The 18,840-nt window shown below is 56.1% G+C and overlaps 1 protein-coding gene across 1 annotated transcript; it reads left to right on the forward strand.

Annotated features, from left to right (window-relative positions):
• Positions 1-13,250: 13,250 nt before the first annotated feature.
• Positions 13,251-17,010, forward strand: C25H1orf216 (chromosome 25 C1orf216 homolog). Its single transcript, XM_058819982.1, has 2 exons — positions 13,251-13,323; positions 14,603-17,010. The coding sequence occupies exon 2, from the start codon at positions 14,619-14,621 to the stop codon at positions 15,417-15,419; it is 801 nt and encodes a 266-aa protein (XP_058675965.1). The 5' UTR covers positions 13,251-13,323; positions 14,603-14,618; the 3' UTR covers positions 15,420-17,010.
• Positions 17,011-18,840: the final 1,830 nt, after the last annotated feature.

Genomic DNA, 18,840 nt, shown 5'->3' on the forward strand with positions numbered 1-18,840 from the left:
TGGAGCAGGTTTGGTGAGCACTCACCATGTGAGCTCTGCACCTCATCTGTCCTGGGCCTCTAATCAGTTGTCCCAGAGCCATTATGAGGGTTAAAGGACAAAAAGACCCCCAGGCACCCACAGGGGTATCTTCCAGAGCAGCCATGTCACAATTATTTACCCTCCCTGGCTTTCACTCTGCTCACTGACTGGTGCATCCCTTCCTCAGGGATGGATGGGGTGGATTTTTGGGCCTAAATAAATATTTTAGTTGGGTTTGGGAGCAGAGCAGGTGATGGTTTTTTGGTGTCTGTTTGTTTTTTTTTTTTTTCTCCTTTGGATTTTCTTGTTGGAAAAGGAAAAACAGGAGATGGGGAGCAGCATGGATGGCTGAAAGGGAGTAGATAATGCAATACAGAAATAAAAAATATATATAATAATATAATAAGAAATATTATTAATTAATATGTAATATAATAGAATACAATATAATATATACTATATAAAATATATATTATATAGTATAATTTAATAATAATGTAATGTAATATAATATAATATAATATATACAGAAATAAAATAGAAAATAGAAAGCAATACAGCAATACAGAAATAAAATAAATAAGAAACATAATAAAAGCAAGAGTCCTCTGTTACTAATGGCTTGGGCACCCTGATTGCTGCTGCATTGCCAAGAGCTGAGCCCCCTGGCAGCCAGGGGTGCTCCTGGTTTTGCAGAGTCCAGACCAGCTCATGGCACAGAAATCAGCTCAGTGACACCTGCAGGGTTTAGTGGGTGACCTGTAAAGCAAAAGTTCCATTCTCTATTAACTATCAGTCATTAATATTAATTCCAGTGCAGACAGATGTCCAGTCCTTGGGGGTTGTTATTTTCTCTTGTATCATCCAGAAGCCCAATTTAGGGCTGACTCCAGCTCTGCTTCTCCAGGCAGCAGAGATCTAAACCAGCTGTAATTAAAGAAAACGACATAAAAGATTGCAGGGTGTGTGTGTGTGGGGAGGAGGGAGATCAGCAAATCTTACAGCTTTGCAAGAGATTAATTTTATTTTTAGCTAATATTTCTCCCTGCTCCTCAGGGCTGTTTTCATGCAACACACTCTGTGCTGCTTCCCTTGCAGTGGCCCATTGATTTTCAATATTTGATGGTGTTGGTGCACGTGGCCATGGGCTGAGGGCACATTCACGTGTGTCCTCACACCCCAGAGCCACCTGTGGTGTCCCAGCCCTCACCTTTGCCGTGGGGATGCTGCACAGAGCCCAGAGGTGCCACTCCATGCTGGCATGGCTTGCTGTGCCAGCCAGGTTCAGCGCTGAGGTGCCAGCTGGATGGGGACATGGCCAGCCCTGCAGCATCTTCCTGCACTGCCCCATTTCCAGCTGACACTCCTTTCTGTTCAGGAAGAATAATTAATGGCTCTAATGTCACCTCAGGATCCAGAGGTGGCATTTCCACATTCCTGCTTTACATAAAACCTGAAGGAAACCCTCAACCCTTCCCTAACAACGCCAGATTAGAGGGAAAAAATGGCTTTTCCTTCCTTCCTCCTGCTCCTCAGTGAGCCTGGATGGGGCAGAGGGGCCCAATTGTGCCTGGGAATGTGACATTCAGGAGCTGCCACTTGGGTTGGCTTTTCCCAGCCCCAGCTCCAGGCGGGCACTGTGCTGGGAAGGGACATTGCTGTGGCTCAGTGGGACATCCTGAACCCCCTGGGTGGCAGTTTTGGGGTGTCTCAAGGTGCCTCAATGAGCCTCGCTCAGTGAAGGATCCACAGAGAGGTTTTGGCATTCAAGACATCCCCAATCCCATCCCCAACCCCATCGCAACCCCAACTCGAATCCCATTTCCCAACCCCATCCTACCTTACCCCATCCATGGTGGCCACAGCTGCATTCCCTGCAGGATTCACATCCCAGCTCTACCACTGCCAGCCCAAACACTCCAACCAAAGGCACCAACAACTCATCCAGACACTGCTGTGAGAAGATAATTAAATCAACAAGTAATTACACCTCCTTGTGGTCGCCATTTTGTGTGAGGGCGATGATGGTGGTGCAAATCCAGGATGAGGTCACAGGCAGCACTGGGCTGGTTCTGGTGTCCTTTGCTCCACCTGCAGTTGTGAGGGTGTGTGATCTTCAGAGCTGGGATGAGTGAGCCCCCAGGTATGGGAACATCTCCCAAGGTGGGAGTGCAACCAGGCCCAGCCCAGCCCATGGTGCCATGGTGCTCCATCCATCCCCTGCCCTGCAGAGGGAAAGGAAGGGAGGATTAGATGGCATCAGTGTGGCTGGCAAAGACCCCTGGACACCTTGCTGAGCAGATCTCAGCTGAGCAGAAAGAAAATTTTACAGATAAGAATTAATAAACAACCTCAAGACCGAAAAGTGAAGAGTCCAGACTCGTTCTTCAGCCACACGGGCCGAAGCAGAGACATCCTGCACATCTCGGGGCAGCAATTAACAACCAAAACCTGAGAAATCCTCACACAAATTTTGCCAGGACCACTCCTGAGGGCACAGGGCTGATGGTGTCCCACTGCCCTGGGGGCCAGCGTGATCCCCAGTGCTGGGGACAGCCATGAGGGGACAGCCATGAGGGGCCATTGCCCTCTGCTCTGCCCTGCTCTGGCTCAGGGCTGGCTGAGCCGGTGCTGCCGGAGCCACGTGCACATCCTGCGAGGGGAAGAGCCCTGCTCCCAACATCTGCTTAGCGTTTGTTTGTCTTTCATTCCCATTCCTGCCCTGCCCCCCCTGCTCTGCTTTCATCCCTCCATCTGCACAGGCCTAAAAATAGGGCCAGACTCGGCCTGGGCCTCATCAGCCTGTGGGGGTTTTTGGTATGATCCCGTTTGTGGCCCGACAAGGTGGGCACAGAACCCGCACAGAAGTGGTTGTTCAGGGGTATCTGCACACTTGACTTTTGCTCTGGGCACTGTTTCCTTCTCCCAGCCCAAAATCCTCAATCCTGGGCATGGGGGATGCCAGGCTGAGCCTCATGTCAGCCCCTGCATGGCCCCACTGCTGCACCTGGGCTGGGCAGGACACCAACTGCAAAGGTGCCCTTGTGGAACTGGAAGAGCAGAGACATGTCCCCAACCTCCCTCATATACTCCCCAAAAGTGCCTGGGGTGGGGAAATGGAGCCTCAGGGATGCCCTTGTCACCTGGCTGGGGCTGCAGGGGGACCTGGCGCTGTCACCTGGGCAGCTCTGGGGTCCCCAAGGGCAGCTCCCGGACTTTCCATCCCTCCTCCTCCCCAGGCAGGCTCCTCTCCTCGGCCTCTGGGGAGTGTGGAGCAGGATGAGCATCAATTTGGCACGTCCTTGTGTCCCCCTGCCCGTCCCCCAAGTTGCTATGAATAAATCATTGTTTTATTAAAGAGAAGCAGCTGCTTTTTTTCTTCTCCTTTTTTTTTTCTCTTTTTTTTTTTTTTTCTTCTCCTTTTTTTTCCCTTTTTTTTTTTTTTTTTATTTTTTGACACCCCATCCGTACCCACGGAGCCCTTTGGCACATGCTCGAACGCCGAAGCCCCATTGAGGGCCCCCGGAGCATAGCAATTGATACACAGAGATCCCCAAATCCTATTCAGACCCCGCTTTTCTGCACGAGCAGCCTCTAAACAGCTCATTCACTGCTCTTTTTGTCGCCGGGGTTAAGTGGTTAAGTGTGTGTGGATCCCATAAAAGGCCTTTACTCCATGAAAAGCTATATTTACATTGTAATCACCAAAGAACTGTTTAGGCAGTCAATAGCGGGGCTGGGCGGCGGGGGCTCGGCGGCGTGTCCCGAACCTCTCCCGCTGAGCCCCCCGGAGCAGGACTTTTGTGGGATTACGTCCCCCCTCGCCAGCTGCCGGGGCCGCCGCTCTTTGTCTCTTGGCGGAGCGGGGACGGCCCCGGCTCCCGCAGCACCATCCGGCATCCCGCATCCCGCAGCAGCATCCCGCATCCCGCAGCACCATCCCGCATCCCGCAGCAGCATCCCGCATCCCGCAGCACCATCCCGCATCTCGGTGCCTTGGCAGGGACAGCCCCGGCTCCCGCAGCACCATCCCGGGTCCTACAGCATCATCCCGCATCCCGCAGCATCATCCCGGCTCCCGCAGCACCATCCGGCATCCCGCATCCCGCAGCACCATCCCGCATCCCGGTGCCTTGGCAGGGACAACCCCGGCTCCCGCAGCAGCATCCCGGTTCCCGCAGCATCATCCCGCATCCTGGTGGCCCCGGTGCCTCCGGGCACGGACAGTGCCCCGGGTCCCGCATCCTGCATCCCGCATCCCGCATCCCTCTGGCCCCGGTGCCTTAGCAAGGACAGTGCCCCCGGTCCCGCAGCACCATCCCGCAATCCCGCATCCCGGTGCCTCCGGGCAGGGACAGCCTCGGCTCCCGCAGCAGCATCCCGGGTCCTGCAGCAGCATCCCTCATCCCGCAGCATCATCCCGCATCCCGGTGCCTTGGCAGGGACAACCCCGGTTCCCGCAGGAGCATCCCGTATCCCGTGGCCCCGGTGCCTCTGCCCGGGACAGCCCCGGTGCCTCCGGGCAGGGACAGCCCCGGGTCCCGCATCCTGCATCCCGCATCCCTCTGGCCCCGGTGCCTTAGCAAGGACTGTGTCCCCGGTCCCGCAGCAGCATCCCGCATCCCCGTTGCCTTGAGAGGGACAGCCCCGGGTGCCACAGCAGCATCCCGGTTCCCGCAGGAGCGTCCTGCATCCCGGTGAACGCGGTGCCCCGGGCGGGAACAACCCTGGCTCCCGCAGCAGCATCCCGCATCCCGGTGCTTTGGCGGGGACAACCCCGGTTCCCGCAGGAGCATCCCGCATCCCGCATCCCGCATCCCGCATCCCGGTGCCTCCGGGCTGGGGCAGCGCCCCCGGTCCCACAGCAGCATCCCGGGTCCTGCAGTAGCATCCTGCAATCCCGCATCCCCATCCCGCAATCCTGCATCCCGGTGGCCCCGGTGCCTCAGCAGGGACAGCCCCGGGTCCTGCAGCAGCATCCCCGCATCCCGGTGTTCCCGGTGCCTCCGGGCAGGAGCAGCGCCCCCGGTTCCGCTCAGCACTGCAGGGCTGGCATGAGCACGGTGGGATGGTGGCTCCTGGGGAAGCTGTGAGCTGGCTGGGCTGGTGGCCTGAAAGCACCTTGATGAGCTCATCCTGTCATCAGTGGGAAAATTAGGGTATCAGTGAAAGGTTCTTCCCCCGAGGGTGCTGAGCACTGCCCAGGCTCCCCAGGGAATGCCAGAGCTCCAGGAGATTTGGACAACACCAAAGCACAGGGTGGGATTGTTGGGGTGTCCTGTTCATGACAAGGAGTTGGACTCCATGATCCTTGTGGATCCTTTCCAATTCAGGATATTCCATGATTCTATTCTGTGATTAACCAACCCCAGGAGCCAACTTGGTACCCCATGGGTGAAGTGTGAGCTAAAATGTTATCACTTTAACAAGATTAATTGAGCACAGCCAGGAATGGCAAAAGCAAAATTAATTCACCCAGAGCAAGGCAAGGGCTTCCCTTTCCACCAGCAGCAATTTCCATGTAATCAATTAGATGATGTTCCAACTGATATCCCTGACAGGGAGTGTGCCTGCTCTCCCCACATGGGAGCAAAAATTCATAACAGCAGCACTTGAGGAGTAAATATGGGAGAATCCCCCCTTATTCCCCTGGAAACCCCTGTGAGGTGTGCCCAGGAGGGATTGGCAGTGGGACAGCCAGTGGGAATGGGAGGGTGCATCCCAGGAGGAACTCAGATAGGGATGGAGGTGGGGATGAGGTCAGGAAGGAGGCTGGAGATGGAGATGGAGATGATGGAGATGAGAATGGGATGGGAGTGGGTATGAGGATGAGAATGAGGATGGAGACGCTTCTGCCAGACACATTCCAGCAGAGCTCCCCGTTGAGAAGCAATTCCAAACCACGCTGCTCCCACCACAAAGCACAGGGAGTAAGGTGGGCACAGCCCATGGGACACGGCCACCAGCCCCTGGGTGCTGGTGTGGTGGTGGAACAGCTCCACTTGGTGGGGGCTCCCTTCCCCTGCTGTGTTTGCTCCTGAAAAACAGAAATCAGGATGTTTCCACAGTTCTCAGTTACACACTTCAGCTTTTCCTGGTGCTGGGAGGCTTTGTGATACAAGAAGTCTAAAATTCTTTTACTGCCAGCGGGGATTGGAATTGTGAGGCTGAACACACTGGTTAAGTAAAGAAGGTGACTTTGCCAGTGGGCAAACACCCATGGATGGAGTTCTGGCTCCAGCACAGCCTGGAGGACGACATTCCCTGCACAGGAGCTGGCACAAAGCTGCCCTGAGTGCCCCTGTGCCATGCCCTGACCTGGCAGCACCACATCTCCAGCATTGCTCTGGTTCTGGCCCTGCCTTGCTGAGCCATTCACATCATCCCAGGGTTTTGTTTTCCCTCTGCTTTGGCTCCTGCCTGGATTTTTCAAAGGCTCTGGAGCAGCAAGCGCCCTTCCTCCCCCGGCCGGCGCACATTGTTCGAATTAGTGCCTAAATGAAAGGATATTGTTGGTTCCTGTGGGGAGATAATAACCTCGGTAGCGGAGGGAATTTCACCCATGCAGAGAGAATTTGCTGGGCTGCTCCCCTGGCCGGGTCTGTCTCGCTGGGACGATGGCTGATGGGAAAGGCTCCGCCAGGAAGCGGGGGTTTATCTTGGCATGCTGCTCTAATTGCTGAAAACTCTGCTTTCTGACCTCAACAATGTGCCACTGCTCCCCATCTGGCACAGGGGCACCTGTGGCACAACCACTGATAGCAGTGGTTGCCAGCCATGAGCAGGAAAAGAGCTCCTGTTCCCAAATTCTTATGGGATTTTGGTTTTTTCTCTTCCTTCCCATCCGTCTGCCTTCTCCCACACCTTAAGGAGATGTGAGCCCCTTGCCATGCCATGGAAGTGGAAGAAAGAGAAAGGAAAATGTACCCAGACAATGGAAATCCCAGTATTTCCAATTTATTTCAAGCATATGGGAAACATCCTCATCAGCACAAGAGGCACCTTCTGCTCCATTTTTCTGTTTTGGGGATGCCAAGTGGCTCCTGCTGCCTCAGTCACCACCGTGCCCAGGATGCTGTGGCAGGTGCTGGTGTTGTGGAGGTCACAGGGACACAGGGACAAGCACAGTGGCACCTGGATGATGCCAGGGCAGGAGGGGATGTGCTGTGGGATCTCTCCATGGTCCCTGCTCCTTGCAGCCAGGTTGAGTGAGCCCCCATCCAGCCACCCCACCTGGCTTCAACCTGGACAGTCATTTCATTTTACACCCTAAAATTTAAATTTTTTTTATGTAGCCAGTTGTGCTCTGATTGAATTTTTAACAGATGTTTGGACTTGTTATAGGTGAAGGAAAAATAACTCAAAGTGTTTCTTGAGCAGAGCTTGTTCAAAGTTCTCCAGTGGAGCTGTTTCCACACCAGAAAATCCTGACTATGTGCAATCAAACATTTAATTTCCATGGACACAATATCAGAGGATTCCTTCAGGTTAGAATCTGTTACAGTTATTAATCAAAGCGGCGCAGCTGAAATGAAACCTTTTATTGAATGTTGTGACAAAGGGATAAATTAAAGCATTTCTGGAATGTATCAGATTTGGGTCCAAGGCTGAAATTTCAAAATCCTGACATTTTTTCTGCGTTATGAAGTCCAAATGTGGAGCCTTTCTGTGTCAGAGTGAGTGTGCAGCACTCGGGGGGTGCTGGGGCCGGCAGGGAGGGAGGGGACAATCCTGGGGCTGCAGCACATGTCACACATCCCCTTCCCAGTTAGTGACACCAGCCCTTGAGGGACACTCTGGTGAGGATGCTTGGAGTGTTTGGAACAGCCAAGAGATGGTGGTCAAATAAAAAATATATAATTCAATGTACACTGATATTTTCACCCCCGAAATCCTTGTATATAAATAAATCCATCCACTGGGGAGCTCTGCCTGCAGCCCCACGTGGGCTGGAGCAGATTTGGGGACCCCAAAGTGGGACCTGCCCACGACTCTGGGAGGTGACACCGAGGGGCAAAACCACCCAGAGGCACCGGCTGCACGTCCTTCCCCCTTCCTTTCCATTTCCCAAACAATTTCCTAATCAGCCCTTTCTGTCTGGAGTTTATTAGTGATTCACAGGCCAAGAGGAAATGGTGATTTTTGGGTCCTGGTCAGATGGAAGGGGTGGAGTCGGCAGCAAAATTCCCTTTTTGTGGCTCAGCAGAGGAAACGTCAGCTCCGCTTCCCTGGCACAGCCCGGCTCCCCTGGCCAAGAGAAATCCATGTTTTGGGGGGTTTTAGGAAAGTAAAGAGTAAGGAGGCTTCCTCCTCAAAACGAGTGCTTTGGCAAGGGGGTCTCTGCCCCTAATGGGTGACAGAGCTGCCTGTACCAATATTTCCATCACTTTTGGGAGGGTCACACCTCTGCTGGGCTCCCAAACCCTGCAGCCTTTTCCTCTTCCTCCTCCTCTTCCTCCTCCCAGTGCCAACCAAAGGCTGATTTTGGGGCTGGGAGCTGCTGCATGAGCAGGCTCTGACCTCCATGGGATTCCCAGCTCCTCTGAAATCCAATCTGGCTGCAGATTTTCCCCCAATGCAGCACATTTGGATTCTGATTGAAAAGGAATTTGAGTTACAGGTAGACATCAGGCAGCAGGACTGGGCAGGGGCTGGGGCTGTGCACAAGGGGATGGGGTCACCTGCATCCAGCCCTCTCTGCCCCTTCCCCAGGTGGTGTTTATCCCAGAAAATCCTGAGGGAAATGCAGACCATGGGATTCTGTGTGTAAAGCAGCAGAGGGTTAGGATGGAGCTGGGGCTGGGGATGAGGATGGAGCCAGGCCAGGGATGGAGCTGAGCTGGCACTGATGCTTCCTCCCTCCAGACCAACAGCTTTTCTGGCCCCTCTTGTCCAGCCTGGGGTTGCTTTTCTTTTCCTCAGCCTAAAAAAATGACCAGGGTCTATGAAAATAACAGTGCTGTTTTTAAATTTTGTGAGGCCAAGAGGACAAACCTGTTAATAGCATCCTCCTCCTCTTCCTCTCTCCATCTGCAGGACCTGCTCCCAACATGAAGTTGGGAAGCCTCAGCTCTGCAGTGTGGTGGTCCCAGTGGCTGCAGTTCCCACTGGAAGTGTTGGACCTCAATCCTCACAGCCCCCATTCCTTGTGAAGCCCCTCACATCCATGGCCACACTGCCCAGAGACATCACCCATGGCTTTGGCCCAAAGCTCAGCCCCAGTTTCAGCTGTTTGTGGGGAGAGCTGCTTCCCCAGGACCCCTCAGTCCCTCCCCTGTATTTACTGAATGTGTTTACAATTACAGGGGATGCCAGGGAAGGCTGTGGCCAGCGAGTCAGCGCCGGGGCACTGCGGGCTGGAGGTCAGCACTCTGTTTACTTTAATTTCTCTGAGAGCTTTTTGGGAGATTTCCCTCCTCCATTATTAAACTCAGATGAGCCGCTGGGGAGGTTAGGTCGCATGTGGTTCAGGGCACTTTTTTCTTTCATAATTTTTTTTTTTTCATATTTGCAATGTTTCACCCTTAACTCTTTCAGGACAAGCTGTCCATCTCAGCACTGGGACACCAAGATGAGCCCACGAGTGGGATGGTGGCTCCTGGGTGAGCTGTGACTTGGGCTGGTGATGAAGATGCCATTGTGACCCCATCTGAGCATCACTGGGTGGTTTAGCTGGATATCAGGAAGGAGTTCTATCCCCAGAAGGTGCTGGAGCACTGAACAGGCTTCTCAGGGAATGGTCACAACCCCAATGGGAATGGTCACAACCCCAATGGGAATGGTCACAGCCCCAGGGCTGCCAGAGCTCCAGGAGCATTTGGAAAATGCTCTCAGGGACATGGTGGGATCCTCAGGGCATGGGGGCTGCAGGCAGAACCTGAGGAGCAGCAGCACCAGCACTCACCTCAAGCAGGACCAAGGCTGTGCATCCCCATTTTGCACCAGGTGACTCCAAACTCTGCTGCCTCCTTCCCAGCAGAGGGGTCAGGACCTGCCATGGCTGATGCCATGTGGGCACAGGGCCAAGTGCCAGGGCTCCTTCTGGGACCAGTTTGGTTCAAAGCCCGTGGCACCCTGCAGGACACACGGCAGATGAGAAGCAGACAGCAGGATGAGCACAGGCAGTGGGAAGCTGGGCCCTGGCATTGCAGCAAGAATTCCAGCATGGCCAGAGCCAGGCTACCATCTCTGGCACGTCCCTGTGATGGCACCAGGTCTCTGCTGGTCACAGAGGCCACCCCATTCTGGGCCCCAGGGAATGGCCCTGGGGGAGTAATTGGTGCCAGTGCCCTCTGGAGAAGCTCCCATGGGTCACCCCAGCACCTTTCTCCCTTCCAAGCCCGGGATCCCCAGCTCCAAAACCCCAGTGCATCAAGTCCTGTGCTCAGCCTTCTTAAATCATTTTTAATTTCCTGGAGGGAGAGCTTCTAATTTATTTCTGGAACAAAGTGAGAGAAGGGGAGGGGAAGATGACTCTGAAGTCCATCACTAAGCCCTCTCCACTTCCAAACATTCCCTTTCCCACTGTCCCTGAAAGGACCAGCCCAGCCCTCCCTGAGTCACCATGTTCCCTCTGTGCTGTCCCCAAGCTGGGGTTCCCTGCTCTGGGGGTCCCCACAGTGTCCCCACAGGCAGGTCCTGGCAGAGAGGGACAGCTGGGCCTGGGGGACACTGCCTTGCAGAGGAATGGAACTGTTTTCACAGGAAGCAGCAAATCCTTCTGGTCTCCACCAGACACAGACAATCCCAGGAGCTGGGCTGAATCCCTGAGCTGCACCAGTACAAAATCCCAGTGAGACAGACCCCTGAAATCACTGCTTCTGGGTCCCTCTGTAACCCAGAGCCTCCCTGGCTCCCACCATGGTTGGCACTTGGGGGAGGAACCCCAAACCCCCCAAAGCAGTGGAGCCAGGGCCAGGTTTGGGGGTTTGCAGCAGGCTCCAGCACACTGGCACCTCCTGGCCTGTGGGGATTCCTGGGGTGGGGACAAGCAGAGCTGAGAGAGGAGAAACCCTGCTCCACCCTGGAGCCAAACCCCAGTGGCACTCATGGTTTCCTGTGCTGCTGAAATCTAAATTGGAGGTGGAAAAGGCCTGTTTGGGATGTGCCTCTTGGGAGAAGGTCCCTGAGTGGATCAAAATGGATCCCTCAATGGATCAAAATCCCTCTGTGCTCTCAGTGGTGAAAATTTCACCCAGTTTGAGTTCAGACCATGATGGCAGTGAAGCCCAGAGCAGCACAAAGCAAAGGCTGTGCTGATGGCAAAGGCTGAGCTGAACCCAAACTCCTCTTTCTGTCCTGCCAGGTGCCTGACTCAGCTCCTGCCTTTCCTGCGTGGCAGGAAGGGTTTGTTCCTTTAATCCCAGCCTTCCCCTGGAGCTGCAGCCCAAGGATTCTTGCAGTGTCCCAGTTACAGCTCTTGGTCCTGCCCCTCTGACTGCTCCTCCATGCAGTTGTCAATGCCCTTGGAGCAGCCAGGAGCAGGAGAGGATGTCAAGGGCCCTGTCAGGCAGATGAGAAATTAAACCAACTTATTTATCACTCACATATTGCACTGCTCCAAACCCTCACCATGTCATGGGGGAACATCTGCTCCCTACATCCCACCTCCAGCAATTCAGAGCTTTCAAAAGGATTTTTGTCCATCCCGAAAGCATCTCCATCCCTCTTCCTCCCCCTTGGTGAGAGGTGCTGAGCCCAGCCTGGGGTTGGGCTGTGGAGGGAATTTGGGCTGTGGAGGGTGGTCTGCTCATGCCATGTTGTTGCAGACATCTTTTCATTAAAATCCTTCTTTAGGATTTTTCCTTCTGAGAAGCTGAGAGGCCTCAAAAACAAAATGTAAACAATGGTTATCTGCTGCTGTGGAATGCAACAGGTGCATCTGTGATTGGCCCATCTTAGATGATTATAATTAATGGCCAATCCCAGACCAGTTAGCTTGAACTCTCTGTCCCAGACACAAACCTTTATTATTCATTCCTTTCTATTCTTAGCTTAGCCAGCCTTCTGAGATGAAACTTTTCCTTCTATTCTTTTTAGTATAGTTTTAATGTCGTGCATACCATAAAATAATAAATCAAGCCTTCTGAACATGGAGTCAACATTCTCATCTCTTCCCTCACCTGAAAACCCCTGTGACCACTGTCACACCGTGTCCATCCCAGAGCTCGCACAGGATGCCAGGCAAGGCCACATCGGGTGAGATGGGGCCATCCCCGCCCGGGGCAGCTCTGGGGCTCACTGGGCAGTGTGGGGCTGTCAGCCCCAGCCCCACAAAGCCCCTTTATCTCCCGAGACGTTCCCGGTGCTTCATGTGACCCCCGCGCCGGGTGCGGGCCCGTGGGAACCGTTTGATGTTCCTGAGCCTTTTCCTTTCCCAGCGCCGACACCCCGGCTCCGGGCGAGGGGAATAAAGAACGCACTGAGCGCTCAGCTCCGTGCCCATCGCCACGGGGACCTGCTGAGCCTCACGGGACCCACGGGCCGCTGGCAAGGAGCCAGAGTGTCCCAGTCCAGCCACCCTGCCTGTGTCGGGGAGCTCCTGCCAGCACCCACCCAGCATCCCTGTCCCCACATCGTCCCTATCCCCTCCAGCACCCCTTTTCTCCCCAGCATCCTTGTTCCACCCAGCATCCCCGCACCCCCAAACATCCCTGTCCCCCCCAGCATTCCTGTCCCCCTCAACATCCCTGTCCCCCCCCACCATCCCTGTTTCCCCCAACATCCCTTTTCCTCCCCCAGCATCCCTGTCCCCCCCCGAGCATCCCTGTCCCCCCAACATCCCTGTCCCCCCCACTATCCCTTTTCCCCCCAACATCTCTGTTTCCCCCAACATTCCTGTCCTCCCCAGCATCCTGGTCACCCCCCCAGCATCCCTGCCCCCTTCCAGCATCTCTGACCACCCCATCATCCCTGTCCCCCCCAACATCCCTGTCCCCCCATCATCGCTGTCCCCCCAATATCCCTTTTACCCTCCCAGCATCCCTGCACCCCCCATCATCTCTATCCCCCCCTAGCATCCCTGTTTCCCCCCAGCATCTCTGTCGCCCCCAGCATCCTTATCCCCCCCCCCATCATCCCTGTCCCCCATCCCCAGCATCCCTATCCCCCTCAGCATCCCTATCCCTCCCCACCATCCCGGTCCCCCCAGCCCCGCGGGCGCTGTCGGAAGTGCGGCCGTGTCACCTCCCCACGCGGGGCCGCTTCCGCTCCCGCTCCCACCCGCGGCGGCGGCGGCGGCGCACGGAGCCCGGACCGGGGCCGGGATCGGGACCGGGGCTGGAGCAGGGCCGGACCGGGCCGGTGAGTGCTGGGGGCCGGGCGGGGGAGGGTTCGGGGGGCTCTGCGGGGGCTCGGCGGGGGCAGCGGGACCCCCCAGCGGGGCCGGGGTCCCGGAGGCTGCGGGGATGCTCCGGGGATGCTCCGGGGGGCTCTGCAGGGCAGGGATGCTCCCGGGCTCGGCCCCTCCGCCCGCGCATCCCCCGGCAGCGCAGCCCGGCCCCGCTGCTGTGGGGTGCGGCTCTAGGGGGGTGCAGTTCTATGGGGTGCAGCTCTTTGGGGTGCAGCTGCAATGGGGTGCAGCTCTGTGGCGTGCAGCTCTATGGGGTGCAGCTCTATGGGGTGCAGCTCCTATGGGGTGCAGTGGTTTTATGGGGGTGCAGCGGTTTTATGGGGGTGTCACCCAGCCCTGCCCGAGCAGATGTCACTGCGGGGTGGGGGTGCCGGGGTTCCAGGCCTCTGGGCTGGGCACGGGCTCCTGCCCCCCTCCTGCTGCCCCACTGCTGGCCGGGGTCAGACCGGGACCCCCGATGGGTTCCTTGCTGCGGTTCCTGTGAGGATTCCTTGTAGGAGAAGGCTTGGAGAGCGCCTCTCGCTGCTGGTGACCCGGCAAGGAGCACTCCAACCTTCCCTTTTCTGGGCCAGTCTGTTCCGTCCTGCAGAGAGGGAAGGTCAGTGCTGTCACCACTTAGGGCACAGGTTGAGGCCAGCGCCCCATCCTGATTCAGGGCTGGTGACCGTGCAGAGGAGCCCAGGCAGTCTCAGCTGCTGAAGGACATTTATTGCTGTTGGGAAAGCATCTCCTTCCAAGCACACCTTTACCAGCATGGGATTAATTGCATCAGGCACGGCCCAAATGGTGCCAGCAGCACGTGCAGCTGCGTGCCTGAGCCCCGTGATGCCCTTTGGCATCGCCCAAGGGATGCTGCAGGAACAGGGGCTGGCACTGGAGCTCTCAGGGAAGGGAGATGGGATGGGAGGTGCCTCCTTGAGCTTCTGCATCAGGTGGGAAGATGCCCTTGGATGGGTGGCACACCTGCCTATGGCAAGGGGTGAGAATTAAATGAGCTTTAACATCCCTTCCAACCCAATCCATTCCATGATTCCATGGTGTTGCATGGGGCCATGCTGACAGCAGCAGTCCAACACCCAGGAACACTGACCCCATGGTAGGTCCAGTGCCTTTGAAGAGGTAAATAAAGAGGTAAATAAAGCAATGAGCGTGTTTTCCCCCACTGTAGCTGCCCTGAGCTCTCAGCCCAGATGCCCACAGGCGTGTCACGGCTCCGTGTCTCTCTTGCAGGCAGGACACCGGTGAGATGTTTGCTGTGTGCCCAGCAAACTCCCCATTCCGGCAGGGCCGGGGGCGCCCAGCGCTGGGCACGGCCCTCCCAGGGGCGGGACATGGGCCGGACTCCAACTCCAACTTCGTGGGAGAGGTGTGCGACAGCAACGAGAACTGGAGCCAGCCAGCGCCGGGGTCCCCGCCGGAGGAGCGCTCCAGCCGGAGCGAAAACACCACAAATCCCTCTGATAATCTGCTGTTATTAATGCAGAGACAGATGGTGCAGGGCCGGCTCAGGGACAGCGCCCCGGGCCCCGGTGACACGCAGCCCGAGCAGGGGGAGCGCAGCCCCCCCGAGGGAGCCGAGGTCAGCGGGGCAGGGGGACAGAGCGCTGCCCAGGAGGGGTGTGAGAAAGCCCCGAGCTCCCCCGCAGAGGATAACGGCTATGCCAGCAGCTCCCTCAGCATCGACAGCCCCGACAGCACCTGCAGCACCGCCTGGGACCCTCCTGCCTGTGCCCCCCGGGCTGAGAGCCCCCCTGAGGCTGAGCCCGAGCTGGGCACCCTGCTCCCGGCGCTGGCGGAGGCCGTGCAGCACCTGCAGGACAAGGAGCGCTTCAAGGAGCAGGAGAAGGAGAAGCACCACATCCAGCTGGTGATGTACCGGCGCCTGGCCCTGCTGCGCTGGATCCACGGCCTGCAGCAGAGGCTTGTGGACCAGCAGAACCGGCTGCAGGAGAGTTTCGACACCATCCTGGATAATCGCAAGGAGCTCATCCGCTGCATGCAGCAGGGCCCAGCCTGCGTCGCTGCTGCGGCTGCCCCTGGGCCCTGAGGTGCCACCAGAGCAGCCCGGCCCAGCCCTCACCCTCTGGGTGCTGTGGTGTTGGCTGGTGGCATCTCCATCCCGTGCCTGGGTGCCCACCCTGCCCTTCCCATCTCTCTCCAACGCAGCCAAGAGTCCCCAAGATGAAGAGTTCATCTCCATCATCCTCTGCACTGGAATTTGTTCTGTCCTGCATCCAGGTCTGGGGTGGCACTGGGCTGTGGGGTTTGCTGAGCTGGAGGTGACCAGGCTCATCTTTAAACTGAATCTAGTTCATTGTTGAGCCTGGCTAAGCCACAGCAGTGCTGGGATGGCCATGCTGTGGCACTGGGCTGGGTCGACCTCGGGACCTTGGGGATTGCTGAGCTGGAGGTGACCAGGCTCATCTTTAAACTGAATCTAGTTCATTGTTGAGCCTGGCTTAGCCACAGCAGTGCTGGGATGGCTGTGCTGGAGCCCCAGGGCAGTGAGGCTTCTAAACCTCCCCAGGAATTGAGGCTTCCAAACCTCCCTGGGAAAGCACTTCCAGCACTGCTGCATCCCCACATCCCACCTGCACCAGTGCATCCCTGCAGCCACAGCCCAGCCCCTGGTAAACATTGCTTTTTGGTGAGAGTGAGGTGTGCTGGGCTGTAAAAGAGAAAAAAAAATCATTCTGAAAAGTGGCCTCGGAATGCTGGGAAGTAAATTTAAGTCAAATGATCCAACACAATGTATGTTTTTAATGTCAGTATTAGTGAAAAGTTAATTTAGGTCTATGTGTGCGTGCGTGTCTGTCTGCTGTGGGCAATGCTCTCACTCAGTGCATGATCCTAAAGCTGCTCACGAACTTGTGGTGTTGGTGTTTATATTAATTTATCATTTGGGAGCAAAAAGATTTTTTTTTGCTTTTGAATCTGCATTTTATCCAGTGAGAGCTGCACACAGAACCCAAAGAACAACTGTCTTACCTAGAGATGGAAAAGGAGGTGCTGTGTGTGTTTGCTGTGCTTTGCTGTGCATCCATAGGACACACATTCCATTTGAGTGCTGGTGAGGGCTCAGCCAGAGGGGTCTGCACTCCCCATCCTGCCCTGATTGCCATCAAAGCTGGGCACTGGTTCCATTTCTCACCTGCAAAGGAGAGTGAGGAGGATTCCAGGGATTCCTCCCAGCCAAACTGCTGCCTGCCATCCGAGGGGCCGCTGCACCAGGAGCCCAGGGAGCAGCAGAGCCTGGCAGCCTGGTCAGACCCTGGCACCCACCACCCACCAGATGCTCCTGGACTGTGATAAACAACCATGGCCAAGCCCAGCAGTGCCCCACGGGCAGCACCAGCCTCCTCCTGCCCCACATGGGGCACGGGCTCTGCTCCCCTTCGGGCTGCTGCCAGTGGGTGAAGTCAGGAAATCCACAAAAATCCTCTCCCAAAAAGGACATTTTGGTGGGAAAGGGTGCACTCAGCTCAAAGCAACCTGTGCCAGCACTGGAGGATTCTGGCAGCTTCCTGCAAGGCTCCTGCTGCCCTCACCTCCCTCCTGCTCGCTTGTGTCCAGCTCCTGCTGCCTCTCTTGTATCCCAGACCTGTGATTGTGGGCATGTTGTACACCTTAATAAAAGCCTTGGAGCTCAAGGAGCCGAGCCCCAGCTGGATTTGTTCCTTCCTTTCCCTTCCCAAGGCTGCGGGGCTGGGAGCAGCCACCCTGTGCTCACTGTGGGGGCTGGAGCATACAAAGGTGGAGCTTGGGTGAATGGCAGGTGGAGGACACAGGTGTTGGCACCTTCCTCCCATCCCTGCACCCTGGGCATGCTGCCCTGCTGGGCCAGCACTGGCAGTTCATCCAGGCTCTTTTTTAGAGGTTTTTATAAACTCCGATGTGTGCTGCTCCTCCCCTCTGTTCCATGGGGCAGCCGGGGTGCGGTCTGAGTGCAGGATTCACCCCCTGCTCAATTTTTAGAGTTTTTTTTTGAACCCCGGCGTGTGTTGCTCCTTCCCTCTCTTGTGGGGCAGCTGGGGTGCTGTCTGAGTGCAGGATTCCCCACCTGCTCAATTTTTAGAGTTTTTTTTAATAAACCCCGGTGTGTGCTGCTCCTCCCTCTGTGCCTTGGGGCAGCTGGGGTGTGGTTTGAGTGCAGGATTCACCCCCTGCTCAGTTTTTACAGGTTTTTTATAAACCCCGGTGTGTGCTGCTCCTCCTCTCTCTTGTGGGGCAGCCGGGCTGCGGTCTGAGTGCAGGATTCACCTTCTGGAACCGGGGGGACCGGATTCCCGGGTTGCTGGCCCCCTGCCCTGCTGGTGGGGAGGGCTGGGGGCAGCTCCGGGTGATGGGGGTGGCAGATAACAACACCTGAGTGTTGACCCAAAGGTGACTTTGCCTCAGGCTTCACAGAGATTAACCAGAGATGAAAAACCGAGGCTGTGGCAGCCCTTTGAACCCTCTGTCACCTTTCCCCCCACCCCTTCCTGCTTCTTTCCAGCCTCTGTGGGAATCCAGGGATGCAACTCAGGGATCCATGTGCAGGCACAGCAAGGCATGGAGGGCAGAGTAGCCACATTTTTCGGTCCTCGTCCGTTTGTCCAAGCCCTCGGGGGTTCCACAGGATGGAGGGTGCTCCTCTCAGAGCCCTTTTCTCACCTCATCCATTCTCCATGGAGCCCATGCTCCCTCAGGTTTGGGGGAACGTGAGCCCTCCCAGCCCCGCAGCAAGACTGAGAGATTCTCTGTTTGTCTTGGTCAAATGCTTTACACAAATAATTATTTCCAAGGTAAATATTGTGAAAATCCAGATTATTTGCTCAAGAAATGAAAGAATAACTGCGGGAGCACATCAAAGAGGTGGATCTGCTCTGGCAACAAGAGGCTTCCTCCCTGGTTATTGGGAGCCTGATGCTCCTGCCCCAGGACCTGGCTGGAGATGGCCAGAACTGATTTGCAAAATCAACTTCAGACAGAGCTTTTCCACCCCCAGCTCCCGTGTGCCCCAAATGAGATTTGGGAATTAATTAAAAACCCGACCAATTGTGGGGGGGAAAAAAAACAACCATAAAGACACAAAACGCTGCAGGGTTGAGCCCAGGCCAGCTCGGAGGGGGCAGTGTCCCATTCCCCAGGACATTCTGACCCTGCAGGGGCAGGATCCCACCACCAATGTCATTCTGACCCTGCAGGGGCGGGATCGCACTCCCCAGGACAATCTGACCCTGCAGGGGCAGGATCCCATTCCCCAGGACACTCTGACCCTGCATCTCATGCTCAGCCCCCCGTGGGTGCAATCCAGGTGGGATTGGTGCCACGGGCAGGATCTGACCCAGCACTCCATGCCAGGGATTTCCCCATCCTCAAGGACTGCCAAGCCTTCATAAAGGGGTTGAATTCTCAGCTCACAGAGGGATTAATTTGGCTCTCAGGGCAAATGCTCCAGCCCCAAACACCCCCAGGTCAGTGGGAAT

Source organism: Ammospiza caudacuta, chromosome 25 (assembly GCF_027887145.1).
Source record: "Ammospiza caudacuta isolate bAmmCau1 chromosome 25, bAmmCau1.pri, whole genome shotgun sequence".
Taxonomy (NCBI): Eukaryota; Metazoa; Chordata; class Aves; order Passeriformes; family Passerellidae; genus Ammospiza; species Ammospiza caudacuta.